Source organism: Pan troglodytes, chromosome 8 (assembly GCF_028858775.2).
Source record: "Pan troglodytes isolate AG18354 chromosome 8, NHGRI_mPanTro3-v2.0_pri, whole genome shotgun sequence".
In the NCBI taxonomy this organism is placed as follows: Eukaryota; Metazoa; Chordata; class Mammalia; order Primates; family Hominidae; genus Pan; species Pan troglodytes.
This window is the reverse complement of record NC_072406.2, coordinates 25,640,708-25,658,916: the sequence shown is the minus strand read 5'-3', so window position 1 is coordinate 25,658,916 and position 18,209 is coordinate 25,640,708. Positions and strand designations below refer to the sequence as shown.

At 47.8% G+C, this 18,209-nt stretch overlaps 1 protein-coding gene across 8 annotated transcripts in view; it reads right to left on the bottom strand.

The window, feature by feature from the left end:
• CAMK1D (calcium/calmodulin dependent protein kinase ID) overlaps positions 1–18,209 on the bottom strand; it is a 486,590-nt gene that overhangs the window by 51,683 nt on the left and 416,698 nt on the right. For all 8 annotated transcript variants that reach the window (XM_016962641.3, XM_016962637.4, XM_016962640.3 and 5 more), the window contains one exon: positions 13,083–13,209. In XM_016962641.3, coding sequence (XP_016818130.1) covers positions 13,083–13,209 — 127 coding nt within the window. The remainder of the gene's footprint in view (positions 1–13,082; positions 13,210–18,209) is intronic.

Sequence of the window (18,209 nt, the reverse complement as noted above, 5' to 3'; positions counted from 1 at the left end):
AGAGACCACGATTAACTCATGCTTTTTATAAAACTAGGTTGAAAATTCAAAATAATTGGATTTACTACTGTGAGACTCACCATCAGCCCACTTATGGAAAATTCCACTTTGCGGGAACCAAGCCACTTTATATTGATTTAGAGCAAGTATTCCTGGCGAACGGAAAGACTCGAGAGACTTCAAAAAAACAAAAAAAGAGTTTCAGAAACCTTTCATCTTGTTTTTAAAACAATTAAATTGCCCATTTTCCTTACCAAAGAAGAGAGAAGAACAAGGCGTAACCAAGGGGACTGAAAACTAAGACAGCAGCTGTCTTGTGGGTGTGGGGCTCGCGGTAATCAATCTTCATGCTCTTCTGAAGTAGAAAAGAATTTTCCCTTTCCCGAGCCCCAAGGACGTGCCAAGAAGCAGTTTCTGCTGAGAGGGTGGAGGAAACGGCAAAGCCCTTAGCCTCCTAGGAAGCCCACGTTCAGGGTGCTTTGCTCACCTCCATGGAAGTCTGTGTGGCCTCTCCTCTCTGTCCTTCACACATGACCCCTCCAGTGGGCGGAGGACGGTGACACATCAGGAGGGAGCAGCCTGGGGGACGGGGCAGTCCTCGATGCCAGAAGATAAAAGCCAACAGTCCAGAACCAGGCCGGGTATAGTGGCTCACGCCTGTAATCCCAGCACTTTGGGAGGCTGAGGTGGGCGGATCACGTGAGGTCAGGAGTTTGAGACCATCCTGGCCAACATGGTGAAACCCTGTCTCTACTAAAAATATAAAAATTAGCCAGGCGCGGTGGTGCATGCCTGCAGTCCCAGCTACTCTGGAGGCTGAGGCAGGAGAACTGCTCGGACCGAGGAGGTGGAGGTTGCAGTGAGCCAAGATTGCACCACTGCACTCTAGCCTGGGCAACAGAGCAAGACTCTGTCTCAAAAAAAAAAAAAACACAAAAACTGAAAATACTGAATTTACTCTAAAAAACAAGTCTGTTATCTCAGATCCAGCATGGAATCAGAGGACAGGATTATAGGCTGGGCTCTGTGCCACAGTAAACTAGAGGATTCATTATCTTGCCTATGCCTCAGTTTCCTGTCTTGATGGGCACATGCCACTCTGTGTCCTAGAGTTACACCTGCAAGGAAAAGAACTGGAGCTCAATTTGGAAGAGTTGCACATGGCCTCTCATTGTAAACAATGCCAGTAGGTATCTGTGTCCAGGGCTAGATGGTCAGATCACAGCTGGTCTTCCGGTCCTTGAGGAACTTCCACCAGGAAGTGGGACGAAGCGATGCCCCCCTGCTGGTGGGGGAAGGAACACCAGCTACTAAATCAAACTGTAATCAAGTTTCTAACAGTTTGTGACACTGCGTATCAGAGAAGACACGAGAAGATTTCTCTCAAACAGTGAGAGAGAAAGATGACATTTCTACCCAGCAGTGGCCTTTTCAGAGATGCTAAACAGAACTTAAAGATCAGGAAAAATAAAATTAAGCTTCGTGTTGTTGCAACCCCAGACACACATTTCAGTAGAGAATTTGGCCTCAGTAAGAATGACATCAAGACAAGGAGGTGATACTGAATGTGCTGGGTCAGGTCAGCTTCCTGTCAGTAGCAGAATTTGCAGCAGCAGGGATATTAAAAAAGAAAAAATTAAGACGATGAGGGACTTTTACCAGGAGCATCTTAATAAACAGCTGCTGCTTCACCCAGGTTTCCAGTATTGCAATCCAGACTGTTGGCAAGTAAAAATCAGGCTGAAACACAGGAGCGTTCTCTGCCTGAAGTCTGTCTTCCATCCGAAGTCACAGAAGAAGAGCAGAAGGCTTTTGGGACAGCTCTGATCTTTTCTGTTGGGATAGCCTCCTTCTCTGGTCTCTATCATCCTTCACCTAGAGCTGTCATTCATGAGGAACGAATTGCCTCTAGCAATAGATCAGGATGGCAAAAAAAAAAAAAAAAAAAATTAAATTAAAAACGTATCACCAGGCCAGGCATGGTGGCTTACGCCTATAATCCCAGCACTTTGGGAAGCTGAGGCCGGTGGGTCACCTGAGGTCAGGAGTTTGAGACCAGCCTGGCCAACATGGTAAAACCCTGTCTCTACTAAAAATATAAAAACCAGGTGCAGTGATGCGTGCTTGTAATCCCAGCTTCTCTGGAGGATGAGGCAGGAGAATCGCTTGAACCTGGGAGGCAGAGGCTGCAGTGAGCTGAGCTCGTGCTACTGCATGCCAGCCTGGGCAACACAGCAAGACTCCGTTTCAAAAAAAAAAAAAAAAAAAGTATCGCCAAAGAGCAGCTTACCCTGATTTTTCCAGTAGCCTTGAGTTTCACCACAGGCATGAGAAGTCCCCATGAAAGCACCATACTGGTATGTAATTACCATTCTCATCTGAGCTGGGAGTGTTGTTCAAATGCTCCCAAAGCCAATCATGGAGGAGTGAGGCTAAGGAACGGGGAGGGAGTAGAAGCTGGGGCCACTGGGCTTTTGAAATGTGGGAGGGCCTTGGAACTCCACGGGATGGAGGAAGTCAACTGTGCCAAGGAAGGCATTTCAGAGCAATGTGGCCACAAACGGCACTGCTGTGTGGCCCTTCTGGGGTCTCCCATGGGGGCCTACCTGGTGTGTGATCACGGCGTGATGCCTACTCTGTACTTAAGTCAAGCCTTTCTTGTGAAATCTGATTAAGAAGACTGCCGTAGTCATTCCAGGGTTTTGGTTTTTAATCATGACACAGAACAAATGGAGCTCCACAATCTGCCCTCCCCCTCTTTCCCACCACGACAAAACGTGACCTCCCTCCCACATCAAGTATCTAAAGAAGCAATTCCACAAGGAAGAAAAGTGCCTTAAAAACACTGTGTCCAGAGCCACTCTGTGGGGCTGCCATGTGTGGGATGGGGCTCCTCAAAGCCGGGCTGGGTTTACGTCGCCCACGTGCAATGAGTCAGGTCCACGAAGAGGAGCAAGCCCTACAAGTCTCCCCACTTAGGGGGCCCTGTCCTCTCCAACACAGGGGGTCTGGCTGCAGCCCACGGTGTGATAAAATGTTCACTGTGGGCTGTCACCAAGTAGCTGTTGAGAAAGAGAGAAAACTCTCATCTGGATGTTCCACCTACTTACTCATCTGTGCCCTGTATGACAATTTCTCAGTTACATAAAACCCTGTTTTGACACTAACAGTCGGAGAGGATGAGAACAATGATGTAATGCTTATAGTCACGGACCAAAATATGGTATTTAAGTGAGAAACAAATAAAAAGCAAGCTCTGTTGGGGAGCAACCACATAGAGGAGTGAAGACGAAAGGACTGGGAACAGAGGCGCTATGGGGAAAGATGAAAAGAATCGAGATCACTCAGAAGACAGACGCTGGGGAGGTCCATTGACTGAATCCTTCTTCTTGGCTGTATGGAGTGAAGACGGGAACAATGATGGCCAGTATCCTTGACACGTAGATATTTACATACTTAAAGGATGCCAACTCACAAGTCTATAGAAACACACAACGTTAAAACCAGAAAAAAAATTTACAGGAGATATTTAGCCCAGCGCATTTATTTTATATACAAGAAACTGAGAATCCCCAAGTTTAAGTGAAAGGCACAGGCCTCCTTCATATCTAATCAATGGCAGACAGAGGAGGACGCTTACATTCAAGTCCCCTGCTGTGACTGCCACCAACTATAGGCTGGGTGGCTTTGAGGATAGAGGTCCTCGCCCCAACACTGTGCTGGCTGGAACCCCTGGTTTCCAAGAGCTCATCACAATCCCACGCCCCACATCAACTTCTAGAAGTGCAGCGATCCCTGAATTAACACCAATCCTCTAACTCAGTGAAAAAATACACCGAGAATGTTGACCAACTGTTCTCCATCTCCTTTTAGAGAAGAACAAGACGAAACACGTTGAAACTATTTTAGGCAAGTTAAGGCCGAGCTAGACCAAAGATGTCTATCGTGGCTTTGCAGCCAACACGGCAACTAAGTTCCAGAAGGAAATGAACGATTCCTTCCCCGACAGCCTCAGGAACATAACAGTCAGCCACCATCTACAGCATCAAGGTGCAGGTCTGCTTCTAGACAGAACGATGGACCAGCTGTACATGTTCCTTCTTATTTCTGAGTGACATCCGTAATGGAATAGTGTGGCTGTGGTTGTGCACTCCACATAAAATACTGCTAGGTGATGAACTGTCACTGAATAAGGCTCAAAAAAAAAAATTCTCAACTAGGCACAGTGGTTAATATCTGTAATCTCAGCACTTTGGGAGGATGAAGCAGGAGGATCACTTGAGCCCAGGAGTTCGAGACCAGCCTGAGCAACAAAGTGAGACCCTGTCTCTACAAAAAAATTTAAAAATTAGCCAGGTGTGGTGGTGTGCACCTGTAGTCCCAGTTCTGCAGGAGGCTGAGGTGGGAGGATCACCTGAGCCCAGGGGATTGAGGCTGCAGTGAGCTATGATCATGCCACTGCACTCCAGCCTGGGGGACAGAGACCCTGTCTCTTGAAAAAAGAAAAGATAAAGATAGAAAACAGGCCATCCTCCACCAAATAGAAGTTTCTCATCTGTCTTGTCAATTACGTGATTGATACGGATGTTTTCTGTCACTTCCTACTGATGTTCAGTGATTCAGATATTTTAATTAATGCAGCTGAGCAGGCAATATACATAATTTTACTAACTTCCTTAGCTCTGACTTTTATCTCTTATTGCCGAGACCAAGGGGAATGTTATACTTGACTGAATTAAATGGATTCCCAATCTTGGTCAATACCATATTGAGAGCCACCATGGTATCCTGAGGAGCCACTTTCCACCAGATGGGCCCATCGTTTCTCCTAAATGATCACCAAGTACAATTCCACCAGCCCTCTCTCGAGGCTCAGTGAGTCTGTTCATTTCTCCCAGATCCTCCAAGAAGCAGCCCGTGACTCTGGGCCTCTGCTCCTCCTGCCTGCTCTGCACCTGTGACTCTCCTTACTTTTGCTCAAGTCCTACCCTTCCTCCAAATCCATGTCCTCCAGGAGTTTTCCCCTGGTCATTCCAACCCTTGATGATCCCTCTCATTCCCGTATTTTTTTAGAGATGGGGTCTCACTCTGTTGCCCAGGCTGGAGTGCAGTGGTGTGCTCATAGTTCGCCGTCGCCTCAAAGTCCTGGGCTCAGGCGATCCTCCTGCGTCAGCCTCCTGAATAGCTGGGACTACAGGTGTGTGCCACCACACCCACCTACTATTTTTTTAAAGAGACAGGGGTCTTACTATGTTGCCCAGGCTGGTCTCAAACTCCTGGACTCAAGTGATCCTCTCACCCTGGCCTCCCAAGGTGCTGGGATTATAGGCATGAGCCACTGTGCCCAGCCTTCACACCTGTATTTTAATGTTGCTTCTGAAATACACTGCCTCACACGAATCTGTGCGGCTCATCTACCACAATCTACTGCAGAACCTGTTGGTGTTAGCAGAGCCAGCCCTATGTGCCGCCCACATCTCATTGACATGGATGGGGATGCCCACCATCTCCTGCTATCAGTGAAGTGATGTGTCGCCTCCACAGGCCACAGTCCTTGCAAAGGGTGTGTACAATCCAGGCAGCCGCCACATGTAAAAGGGTGAAGTTCCAAGTGCTTATAGTCCTCTTGCCTCCTCCTAAGGCACCCTGTGCATTGGGATACTTGGGGAAAAAGCACCAATTTCGGTTTCATTGTTAGAGAGCTCATTTAAATTGAAGTCATAGCTTCATGTTGGCAGAATTAACTATTCAGCTGAATAGTCATTTAGATAATAATCAAATGGTGATTCACAAATTGAAACCAACACTTCGACCTATCAAAAGTCTGAACTCAAGCTATAAACCTATAGATTGCCCTGAGGGGAATGGAAGCTTTTCCTCATCTTTATTCACACATTTCTTTCTAAATACAAAGACACCATGCTAGGCTGGGAACAGACAGCAGCATCCTGCCCCTGGCTTGGGCCCAGGGGACAGTGTGGTCCCTGAATCACAAGTGGCAGCTCTCTCTCCCTCCTCCCTCGCAGCTGCCAAATGGGGCTGGGCTCTGCCCTGTTCAGATGGAAAACTTTCCAGCAGTTTCTTTGCTCAAGATTCAAAATGGTGTCCCAAGAGCCTTGCAGGGAGAAGCCATGGCTGGGGAAGGAGGTGAGTGGCTGGGGCGAGCCCCACGGTGGACATCATGCTGGTGTACTTACCAAGACCCGTTTCACCTTCTTCCTGCCATTCCTCTGACCACAGGGCCACCACACTTAATTAATAGTTCAACCAGGGCCAGGAATGGTGGCTCACGCCTGTAATCCCAGCACTTTGGGAGGCCGAGACAGGTGGATCACCTGAGGTTGGGAGTTCGAGACCAGCCTGACCAATATGGAGAAAGCCTGTCTCTAATAAAAATATAAAATTAGCCTAGGGCATGGTGGCGCATGCCTGTAATCCTGGCTATTCGGGAGGCTGAGGCAGGACAATTGCTTGAACCCAGGAGGCGGAGGTTGCAGTGAGGTGAGATCATGCCACTGCACTCCAGGCTGGGCAACAAGAGCAAAACTCCGTCTCAAAAAAAAAAAAAAAAAGTTCAACCAAATCCTCATCTTACTTGACTCAGTAGCAGCAACTGACAAGTGATAACTTCTATGTGAAGCACTTTCTCCATGTTTGATGGGGAGCATGCCACTCTCTGCCAGCACTCTTTCTACTTCACCCACTGCCCCTTCTCTGTCTTGGTATCCTCTGCGGGCTCCAGCTTGTCCCCCTGACCTCTCCACTCTGATGTCCCCAGGACTCAGCTCTGGGATCTTTCCTCTCCTTCATTGCCTATCCTGGTTCATGGCTTTAAAACGCAGCCATAAATTAACATCTCCCAAATCTAGTTGATCCTCATTACTCAAGGATTCTGTATCTGCAAATCTGCCTACTGGCTAAAAGTTATTTGCAACCCCCAAATCAATACTTTGTGGTCATTTGTGGACATGCATAGAGTGACCAAATACTTGAGTTGCCTGATGTGCAAGTTTCAAGCTCAGGCGGAATGAGGTGGTGCTCCTCCTTCATGTTTCATCTCAGACTGTAAACAAGGGTCTTTTCTCACCCTCTATTTGGTGTCGTGTTTTTCACATTTCTGTGTTTTGTTGGAGATCTCCCTGTTTACAGCAGCCCCAAGCATATTGCTGAAGTCTGTCTAGCTTTCCTAACAGGAAAGAGGCCGTGATATGCCTTTCAGAGAAAATCGGTGGGTTAGAGAAGCTTCCTTCAGGTAGGAGTTACGGTGCTGTGGGCTGTGAATCAATGTTAATGATTCGATAACATATATTCAATAAGGTGTCTTTAAACAGAAACACACATTCTGAAAAGGTCATGTACTGATAGGATGATGAAAATGTGACCAGAGGCTCACAGGAACCCAGCCTGTGTTTCCCTTAGGAGCAATGGTTCAGTATTGATTAATTCAGTGCTTTCAGCTATTTGCTATAATAGAACATGATGACTATGAACAGCGAGAATCGACTGCACATAGTTCCAGGGTCACGTTCCAGCTGCCCTCTTGGCTTAGTCAACTTTAACAAATTGAAACCAAGCTCCTCCCAAGGCATCTGCAATCTATTCAACCCACAGGCTCTTCCACCTCCAGCAAAGACAACTGCACCCTCCCAGGGTTATCAGGACCAAAAACCTTTGAATTATGCTTGCCTTCTTTCTTTCTCTCAAACACTACTTTCAATCTTTCAGAAAACCTTGAGGACACTGCCTTTGAAATATACCTGATATCTGATAGCTTCTCATCACTTTTCCTGCTACCAATCTGACCTAAACCCTTGCTGATCAATGCCTGAGCCTTCTCACAGTCTCACCTGATCAATGCCAGAGCTTTCTCACATCTCCTTCCTCCACCCTACCCCCACCATCTATCCTGATCCCAGCTTGTGTCCTAGAGCAGCGATCCCCAACCTTTTTGGCACAAAGAACCCGTTTCACGGAAGACAATTGTTTCAAGGATATGGTATTGGGGATGGTTTCAGGATGAAACTGTTCCACCTCAGATCATCAGGCATTATTAGATTCTCAAAAGGAGCGCGCAACCTAAATCTCTTGCAGGCACAGATCGCAACGGGGTTCAAGCTCCTATGAGAATCTACTGCCGCTGATCTGACAGGAGGCGGAGCTCAGGCAGGAATGCCCACCAGCCTGCCTCTCACTTCCTGCTGTGCAACTCGATTCCTAACAGGCCCTGAATCAGTATCAGTCCAAGGCCCAGGGGTTAGGAACCCCTGTCCTAGAGGGAGCCTGTTAAAAACAATATGTCACTGCCTTAACACAGAAGCATCCCATGGCATCCTATCACCGAGTAAAAGCTAAAGTCTATACAACGATTTCCAAGTCCTGGTCCACATACCCCTGCTCAGGACTTCTCCAACTGTCTCTCCTATTCCTCTCCTTCCTGCTTCCCCTGCTCCCTGCTGCTTGCCCACATTCTCCTGCCTTCAGGCCTCTGCACTGCGCCTGGAATGCCCTCCAGATACCTGCATCGTCGGTTCTCTCGCTCCTATCAAATCTTTACCACGGCCACCCTCTTAGTGAGGGCTGCCTGCACACTGTAGTTAAAATTGCCACCACCCTCTGAACACACAAACTTCTTATCATCTTTTCTGCTTCATTTTTCTCCATAGTACTTAAGGCCACCTAACACACGAATGAACTTAGCTATCAATATTTGCTTTATAGCCTATGTCTCTCTCACTCAGATGTAAGTGCCACTAGGGAGGGGATTTTTATGTTTTATTCTTCTATTTCTATTGATGTACCCGCCCCACCCCCCACCAGTGCCCAGAACAGAAGGTAGGCAATAAATAAATAATTCTTCAAGGGCTGAATGATGTAGCCCTTAGCATACATTAAGCTGACCTGTTTGCTTTCTCTCTCACAATGCTGAGGTCAGAATTAGTACCTTATTCACATTTGTATTCTCTCTTTTTTTTTTTTTTGAGATGAGTCTCACTCTATTGCCCAGGCTGGAGTGCAGTGGCACAATCTCAGCTCACTGCAACCTCTGTCTCCCAGGTTTAAGTGATTCTCCTGCCTCAGCCTCCTGAGTAGGGAGGCTGGGATTATAGGCGCCTGCCACCTTGCCTGGCTAATTTTTTGTATTTTTAGTAGAGACAGGGTTTCACCATATTGGCCAGGCTGGTCTGGAACTCCTGACCGCAGGTGATCTGCCTGCCTCTGCCTCCCAAGGAGCTGGGATTACAGGCATGAGCCACCGCCCCCAGCCCATATTTGTATTCTCAAACCAAACATTGTACACTTGGCCCTTGTATCCATGGATTCAAAATATGCGGATCCACAGATCAAAAATATTTGAAAAAACAATACAAATAATACAAATAAAAGCAATACCTATGACAACTATTTCCACAGCATTTACATTGCATCAGGTATTGTAAGCAATCTAGCAATGACAGTACACAGAGGCCACGCCTAGGTTATATGCAAATACTATGCCATTTCATATCAGGAACTCAACCATCTGAGGATGCTAGTATCTGCAGAGGGTGAAGTATCTTGGAACCCAGCCCCTGTGGATACCATGGGACGACTGCACAGAGTACACAGCAGGAACTCAATAAATGCATGCTGAGTGAATGGAAGGGGAAGAGAGAAAGAAAACATGGCTAAGATTCATGATCTGTGTGTTTTTACTAAATTCAGTAAGTGTCTGCACAAAGATTTCATGAGACTCACAGTGCAGTGAGAGACACAGATTGATACGAACCCTAATGCAATGTGATCACACCATGACAAGGAAAGCGTCACAGAAAGAACCAGGATGTCAAAGGAGAGGACAAGGTGACAGGAAAGCAGTCAAAGGAGGTAACATTTAAATTGGGCTTTGACGGCTCAATAGGAGCTTGCCATGCAGACTGCAAGGGAGGAAACAGCCCAAGCTCAGCTGGTAACTGCCTAAGGGATGTCCTCTAGACACAAGCTCTTCAAAGCAGCCCCTTCCCTACTCTGAAGTTGTGTCCCCTCCACACGACTCACTCCGGAGGGGCACTCTTGGTGGAGTTTCAGCGCTCAGTCAACACAAACCAATAGAAGAACGCCACTGCTACAGTCCTTCTCTCCCCCAGCCTCCTCCAGGACAACCTGGTATCTCACAACACCATTACCCAATGGCTCCCACTGGCTGCCATTTAGAGTAGCAAGAGCAATGGACTCTTCTCAACACCATTCCCGACACGTCAGTGCCAGACACAGCCATCAACAGACTCAGACCCCGCAGATGGCAGCCACTTAGAAACCAGAAAAACTGCCATTCCGTGGGCTTTGCCAAAACACAGAGCAGTAAAACTCAATTTAGAAAGTGCTGGAGCTTTCTAGCCAAACATGAGAAGCACGTGATGCGTACGTAGCTAGGGGCCGTCACTGGTTGTCAGAGCATTTAAATCACAGCCCAAGGGTCAAGTTCCTGAAGGGAAGAGATGGGCAGGCCACAGTATCAGCACCTTCTCAGCCTGGGGAGACTGCTGAAAAGAGAACCAGCATCATGACCTAACAGACCTTTTCATTTTCTAATGTCTGGGATTCCCGATAGTTGGAACAGGCTCTCCCCACTCAGCTTGTCTCGTCTCATGTATTCACGGCTTCCCAGATGGCTCAGACCAAGCTGGAGAAATTCCATGAATATACCACACACACTCTTTCCTCCCGTCACCACCCCAGGCACACGTCCCCCAGCCAGGGACCATGCTATTCCTGCAACCGTTATCACGCTATCTTAGAAGAGATGATCGATTACTATGCTGTTAATTTCTATCAAAGCCTATACTGGCTTTTTTTTTTTTTTTTTTCTGAGATAGCATCTCGCTTTGTCACCCAGGCTGGAGTGCAGTGGCGCAATCTCAGCCCACTGCAACTTCCGCCCCCCAGGTTCAAGCGATTCTCCTGCCTCAGCCTCCCAAGTAGCTGGGACTACAGGTGTGAGCCACCATGCCTGGCTAATTTTTGTATTTTTAGTAGAGATGGGGTTTTGCCATGTTGGCCAGGCTGATCTTGAATTCCTGGACTCAACTGACCCAACCACCTTGGCCTCTCAAAGTGCTGGGATTACAGGCGTGAGCCACTGCACCCGGCCATGCACTGGACCTTTCAAAAATGAGCAGAGCAACCTCTTCTTCTGTGCCTTCTGCATACACACGATCCAGGGAATTGAGCCCCCTTGCGATGGTGTCCACACAGCTCCTCCCCAGCCACGTTTCCACCCCTGCATCTCCCCGCTTCTAAACCCTGCTGCTTCTTTCCCTTCCCCTTGTTTTGTTCTCTGCCCGCCTCAGCCTGCTCGTCTTTCCTCCTCTGAGTTACTCTGAAAATGAACAGCTACGACACTTGAGTTTGACATGGCTCTGTAATTATATGCAAGGACCTGAAAGGCCACAAAGTGGCCCCAAGGTCATCTGGAGTTTCCCACAATACCCCTTGTAACTCCTTTAGTTTGAGGCCGGCTCTCCTCAGCCTGCCTGGGAAGGTTCTGCAGATGTCCCCAAAGACCCACAGGGTGATGCTGGTCACATAACATACCTCCTCTCTCAGGTGGGCTCAATGGCTATTCTCATGAAGAAAGGTCACCGCACTTTGCATGACAAGAACTTAGCCTCACTCGGGCGCGGCGGCTCACGCCTGTAATCCTGGCACTTTGGGAGGCTGAGGTGGGCGGATCACCTGAGGTCAGGAGTTTGAGACCAGCCTGGCCAACATGACAAAACCCTGCCTCTACTAAAAATACAAAAATTAGCCTGACATGGTGGCAGGCGCCTGTAATACCAGGTACTCGGGAGGCTGAGGCAGGAGAACCACTTGAATCCAGGAAGCGGAGGTTGCAGTGAGTCGGGATTGCACCACTGCACTCCAACCTTGCAACACAGCTAGATTCAGTACCCTACCACACCCCCCACCCCCCACAAAAAAAAAAGAATTCAGCCTCAGACTTCATTTTCCATAACTCTTTTCCAACCTCATCTTTTTTCTTGCTCTCAGACATCCCTAGCTCGTACCCTCTCCCAGCCTTCAGGCTTTCGCACAAACTGGTTACTCTTCCTGGGATGCTGTCCTGTAACTCCCACATGGCTGGCTTCTTCTTGCCACTGAGGCCAAGGCCCAAGTCTCCTCCCTGTCCTCTCAGCCCAGTCCTGATTCCTTGTCACTCCATGGCAGGCCCCCAGGTTTAGTTTCTTCATAGCACTTAAGATCTGAAATGACCCTGTTTGCTTACTTGTTCCAACTAAAATGTAAGCTCCATGAGGGCAGGCACCGTGTCTGTGTCATTCACTGCCTTAATCCCAGTGCCTGGTACAGCATCAGGTACATAGTAGCAACTTTACATACATTTGCTGAATGAATGAATGAATGAATGAATGAATACGCTGATGTCAATGAAGGTCTCAGAACAGTCACAAGTATTCTAATGGTGTTTCTCCAGGACCCCGGAAGTCAAAAGATGAACATCAGAATCCAAGTGTTCAGATCCGTCAGTAGTTTCCTCTGCATTTTGGATGCTTAGTACAAAGAATTGGGGGTTGTGATTTAAGGAAAAACTTGAATGCCTAGCATCACAGTACAGATCAGGGTTGACTGACTGATGAGAGTGACTTGGTCAAGGTCTGAACCAGGTTCCTCCATCAATGTTCCTATCTCAGTAATTGGAATAAAAAGTTCTCTTGTGTGTGCACCTTACTGTTATCTCAGTGTCTCATTGTAAATCCCTCAGAAACAGATGTATGCAGTATCTCTGGAAATGGAACCTGGGATTCATCCAAATTAACTCCCAGCCTCCAGTCAGGCCCACAACCAAATCAAATGGGATTTCTACCCAACTGTGCAAAAGTTTTCAGGGGAAATCACTTCCCTGCTATGAATTATTCATTCCAGTGTCACTCAATCTTTTTATTCTTTCCCCCAAGGGAAGTGAAGGCAGCTGTGATTACATGCCAAGCTCATATGCTTCACACAACTGATGAGTTGACACGTGGTGACACTACACATGAGGACATCACACACACACGGGCACATGTGTGCACATGCACTGTCCTTACCGACATAGCCTGGAGTTCCACAGGCAGTGGACATCACGTCTCCTTTGCCCTCCATTTTTGACAATCCAAAGTCACTGATCATTATTTTGGACTCCTCATCTTGACTGTAGTACAAGAGATTTTCGGGCTAGAAAGAAAATAAGAAAAAAACATTACAAACTACGTGTAAAGCTGGGTTAATTGTGGAAGACTCATTCAACTGCAAAACCTATTCACGACGTCAGGATGTCCTTGACCTTCGGACATAGGAGATGCATGAACTAAAGCGGCGGCCAATAGAAACAGTGCAGAGCGCCCAGCACAGTGTGTCTGGCACACACAGGCTTTCAATCAGCGTTAGTCTCTTTCCTTTACTAATATTTTGTCTACTTTAAAAAAGTCACCATATTCTGAGGCAATCTAGAAAGCTGACTGCCTTGCAGACTTGTGGATTTACGTCTGGGGTTAGGGAAGGGAGATTCCAGGAAATGAAATAACTCTTGCAGGTGCTTCTCTGCTCCTTTTTATGAGTGATTTTTCTTGAATCCAAGGGTCTCTGTTTCTGCCCTCGGCAACACGCCCCGCCGCCCTGCAGTTCTGGGAGATGTGCTGCACTGCGCCCTTCACGAAGGCCAGCTGACCCGTGCTCGCTCCCCTGCCAGGAAAGCAGAGGGATGCCATCCCGGAATAAATGAATCTGGAATTGGAAGACGCAGCACTTCCAGCCATGTACCCTTAAGGGGTCCGCACTTCTGTTTGCCTTTCTGTGAAGCATGGGTTGATTTCATCCTTTGTCTGTTCCTCTGAACAGTGCGTGGGCAGCAGGAATGCACAGCAAAGGCCTTCTTCCATTTCTTATGGCCCCCGTGTTCCTGTCTTCACTACAGTTCTGCAACATACAGGAGGGGCTGAGAGTAGCAGTCCTGGGGTTGGCATGGGAGCCAGTGAAGTATCATTTGCATCGTGTTTTATGTAGAATTGGGGAATCTCATTGTTCCTAGCAAGGAAGCAGGGGTGGGTCTTATGGAGGCTGAGAAGCTACAGCCTTGGAGCTTGTCCTTGCACTGCTGCGTGGGCCTTGAACACAAAGAGGAGCCTGCATTTTTTTTTTTTTTTTTTTTTTTTTTTCTGAAGAGCTGCTGGACTTGATGACTCCTGGATTCATCATCATGGTGACGATTTATCACGGGGGGAGACGATGTCAAGGACTGTCATCTCTGCTGTTGTCCAGGAATGTCCACCCTCCAGGATAATCCTCACCCAATGAATGAGGAATCGTTTCTGTCATTTACACCAAACCTTAAAGGGAGCGTAGCACGAAGAATCTGACATGGGAAAGGCACTTTCCCACAGCATTTCCCATCCAGCTCTCCTCCCCGGCCCCAGCGGGGACAGCCACATTCTCTCTCCTCAGGGGTTTGTGGTGAACCTTGGGTTTCAGACTTTAGAAACTATTCTTATGTAGAGTGTGAAAGGAAAATAAATCTCAGGACCCCAAAATCACTAAGCCGGAGGGAAAAGTCAAGCTGGGAACTACGCAAACCTGCCTCCCATTTTATTCCTAAATAACATAGCTACAAAGATAAAAAAGCCACATTCCTCCCTCATGATTCACCAGTAAGGAAATTCCTTGTGGGCAAAAGATAGACAAACTCAAAGTCTGGCCAGGCACGGTGGTTTACACCTGTAATCCCAGCACTTTTGGAGGCCGAGGCAGGTGGATCACCTGAGGTCAGGAGTCCAAGACCAGCCTGATCAACATGGCGAAACCCCGTCTCTACTAAAAATACAAAAATTAGCCGGGCATGGTGGCACATGCCTGTAATCCCAGCTACTTGGGAGGCTGAGGCAGGAGAATTGCTTGAACCCAGGAGGCGGAGGTTGCAGTGAGCCAAGATCGCGCCATTGCACTCCAGCCTGGATGACAAGAGTGAAACTCCGTCTCAAAATAACCAACTAACTAACTAACTAACTAACTCAAAGTCCTCCCTCTGCTCACGGGAGACAAATACATACCTGATTGCTTCCTCTGCCTTATTGTTTCACTGAGCCAGACTAAAGCGTGAGTGACTATTCCTGTAAATTGTGTATTCAGTGAAGAGCTGATCAGAGACTCAAAAGAAAGCAACCCTTTGTCTCTTATCTACCTAAGACCTGGAAGCCTCTGCTTTGAGTTGTGCCGCCTTTTCATACCTAGCCAATGTACATCTTACACATACTGATTGATGTCTCATGTCTCCCTACAACGTATAAAACCAAGCTGTGCCCTGACCACCTTGGGCACATGTCATCAGGATCTCTTGAGGCTGTGTCATGGGCACATTCTTAACCTTGGCAAAATAAACTTTCTAAATTGACTGAGACCTGGTCAGGCGCAGTGGCTCATGCCTGTAATCCCAGCACTTTGGGAGACTGAGGAGAGGGGATCACCTGAGGTTAGGAGTTCAAGACCAGCCTGACCAACATGGAGAAACCCCGTCTCTACTAAAAATACAAAATTACCCAGGCATGGTGGCGGGCGCCTGTAATCCCAGCTACTCAGGAGGCTGAGGCAGGAGAATCACTTGAACCTGGGAGGCGCAGGTTGCAGTGAGCCGATAGTGCGCCACTGCACTCCAGCCTGGGCAAAAAGAGTGAAACTCTGTCTCAAAAACAAATAAAAAAATAAAAATAAATTGACTGAGACCTGTCTCAGATATTTTTGGGTTCACAAGAGTGAGCAGACTTGTTTAGAAAAGTGGTTCTCGGCCTGTTGTGCAGCAGAGGCACCTGTGAGGGTATTCACTGGCCAGAGATCTTGCTTTTCAGCGGGTCTGAGATGGGGCCCAGGGCTCTGGATTTCAGAGCTCCACAAGCAGCATTCTGATGTGTCAACATCGCAGTGAAGAAATTTTCAGAACTCACCAAGACTCCCTCCTTGACCAAACTTGAGGCAGGTTCCTCTGACTCCCCTGCTCTCCTAGGCCTTGACCTTGGCCTTGTCTATCCCACCCCTGCCAGGCCTGCGCAGCCCTGTCTTAGCCGGTCTGCTACGTTGGAGAATCCCCCACCACGGGTATCTGATCAAGTTCTTCACCCACCCCACCCCCACTGACAGGACTCCTGCTGAAGCCAGGCCAGGGTAATTCGGCATTGAGATTGGGGTGATACAGGAGCTAGAAAGAAATTATTTTGCAGATAGTGAGGGTAAAAGAGTCCTCGGCAAGGCTTCCCTTCTAACAAAAAGCAGCCCAATAAATTATTATTTTTTTTTCTAACAAAGAACAGCCTGAAAAATCAAGCTGCAAACATAAATAAGCAAGCTGGAAGCTTTCACTGGTGAATGCCGGCAGCTGTGCCAATAGAAAAGGGCCACCTGGGGGCCAGGCATGTCCAACATGGAGGCTCCATCTCCCTTTTCTTTGTCAGCCACGTGTACGCCACTGCACTCCAACCTGGGGACAGAGGCAACACTCCGTCTCAAAAAAAAAAAAAAAAAAGAAACAGGCAACATGGGGCTGGCCAGGCAGAGAACCCATCTGCATCATAAAAGATTAGGGTGGGGATGGCAGGGCACGGGGGGGGGGGGGGGGGGCGGGGCTGGGGGAGCTCACACCTGTAATCCCAGCACTTTGGACTTTGGAAGGCTGAGGCAGGCGGATCACCTGAGGTCAGGAGTTTGAGACAAGCCTGACCAACATGGAGAAACCCTGTCTCTACTAAAAATACAAAATTAGCCAGGCATGGTGGCACATGCCCTTAATCCCAGCTACTAGGGAGGCTGAGGCAGGAGAATCACTTGAACCTGGGAGGCAGAGGTTGCAGAGAGTTGAGATTGCGCCATTGCACTCCAGTCTGGGCAACAAGAGCGAAACTCTGTCTCAAAAAAAAAAAAAAGATTAGGATGGGGGCGGCCAGCTTTTCATGCCCTATGGAAATGGCACACCTAGCCCTAACTAGTTTTTTGTGTCCTATACAAATGGCACACCTGGTCCAACCAATCTTTTGTGCCTTATGTAAGTCAGACACCACCTCCTCAAGCTCAGCTATAAACCTCCCCTGCATTTCACCACAGACCGGAAACCCGCTTGGGACCCCTCTCTCTACAGGAGAGAGCTCTTCTCTTTCTTTCACCTACTAAATGTCCGCTCTGAAGCTCACTCCTTGTGTGTCTGCATCCTTGATTTCCTTGGCGTGAGACAATGAATCTCGGGTATCACCCCAGACAATGAGGCCACTTCAAAGGCATTAGGGATCTGATGAGATCACGCGGGTGGAAGATTTCAGCTCAACTGATTCAGCAGGATTCTTGCTAAAAACTGGACCTACTGGACAGCCAGAGAGCAGGGTCTAGTCAGAAAGAGGACCCAAAGGGGCCTTTGTCAATGTCTAAGTCCTTAGCCTGCCTTTAGCAGGAATCCTGCCAGGTCAGGTTAGCAAAAATCCCCCTAATTTCCCATCCACTACCCCCTCCCCTCTCTTCTTTGGCTATAAATCCCTACTCGTCTAGCTGTATTCCAAGTTGAGCTCAATGGCATTGCAATGGTCTTGAATAAAGCCTTCCTTACCATTTCAAGTAGTGTCAGAATAATTCTGTTCTTTAATAGAAACTAAAGAATAAATACTATCCTTCACCTCAAGTAACAACACAGAAAGGGATGGCAGTTAACAGTCACTGTGACATTAATTTTGTGGATGAAGCAGGAGATTAGAAGAAAATCAACTGTGCACTGAAGGATGCTTCCAATGAGATTTTTTTTTTGAGATGGAGTCTCTCTCTGTCACCCAGGCTAGAGTATAGTAGCACAATCTCAGCTCACTGCAACCTCCGCCTCTTGGGTTCAAGGAATTCTCCTCCCTCAGCCTCCGGAGTAGCTGGGATTACAGGCATGTGCCACCACACACGGCTACTTTTGTATTTTTAGTAGAGACAAGGTTTCATCATGTTGGCCAGGCTGGTCTCAAACTCCTGACCTCAGGCGATCCATCTACCTCGGCCTCCCAATGTGCTGGGATTACAGGCATGAGCCACCGCGCTGGCCCCAATGAGTTTTAAAAGAAAGTAAAGTGGCCAATCAGTTGAAACAAGAATACTGTCATGCTTAGAAAAGGGGCGGGAATGCTCGAATCATAAAGACCACATGGTTCATGTTTTCTCTGGAAGTTTAG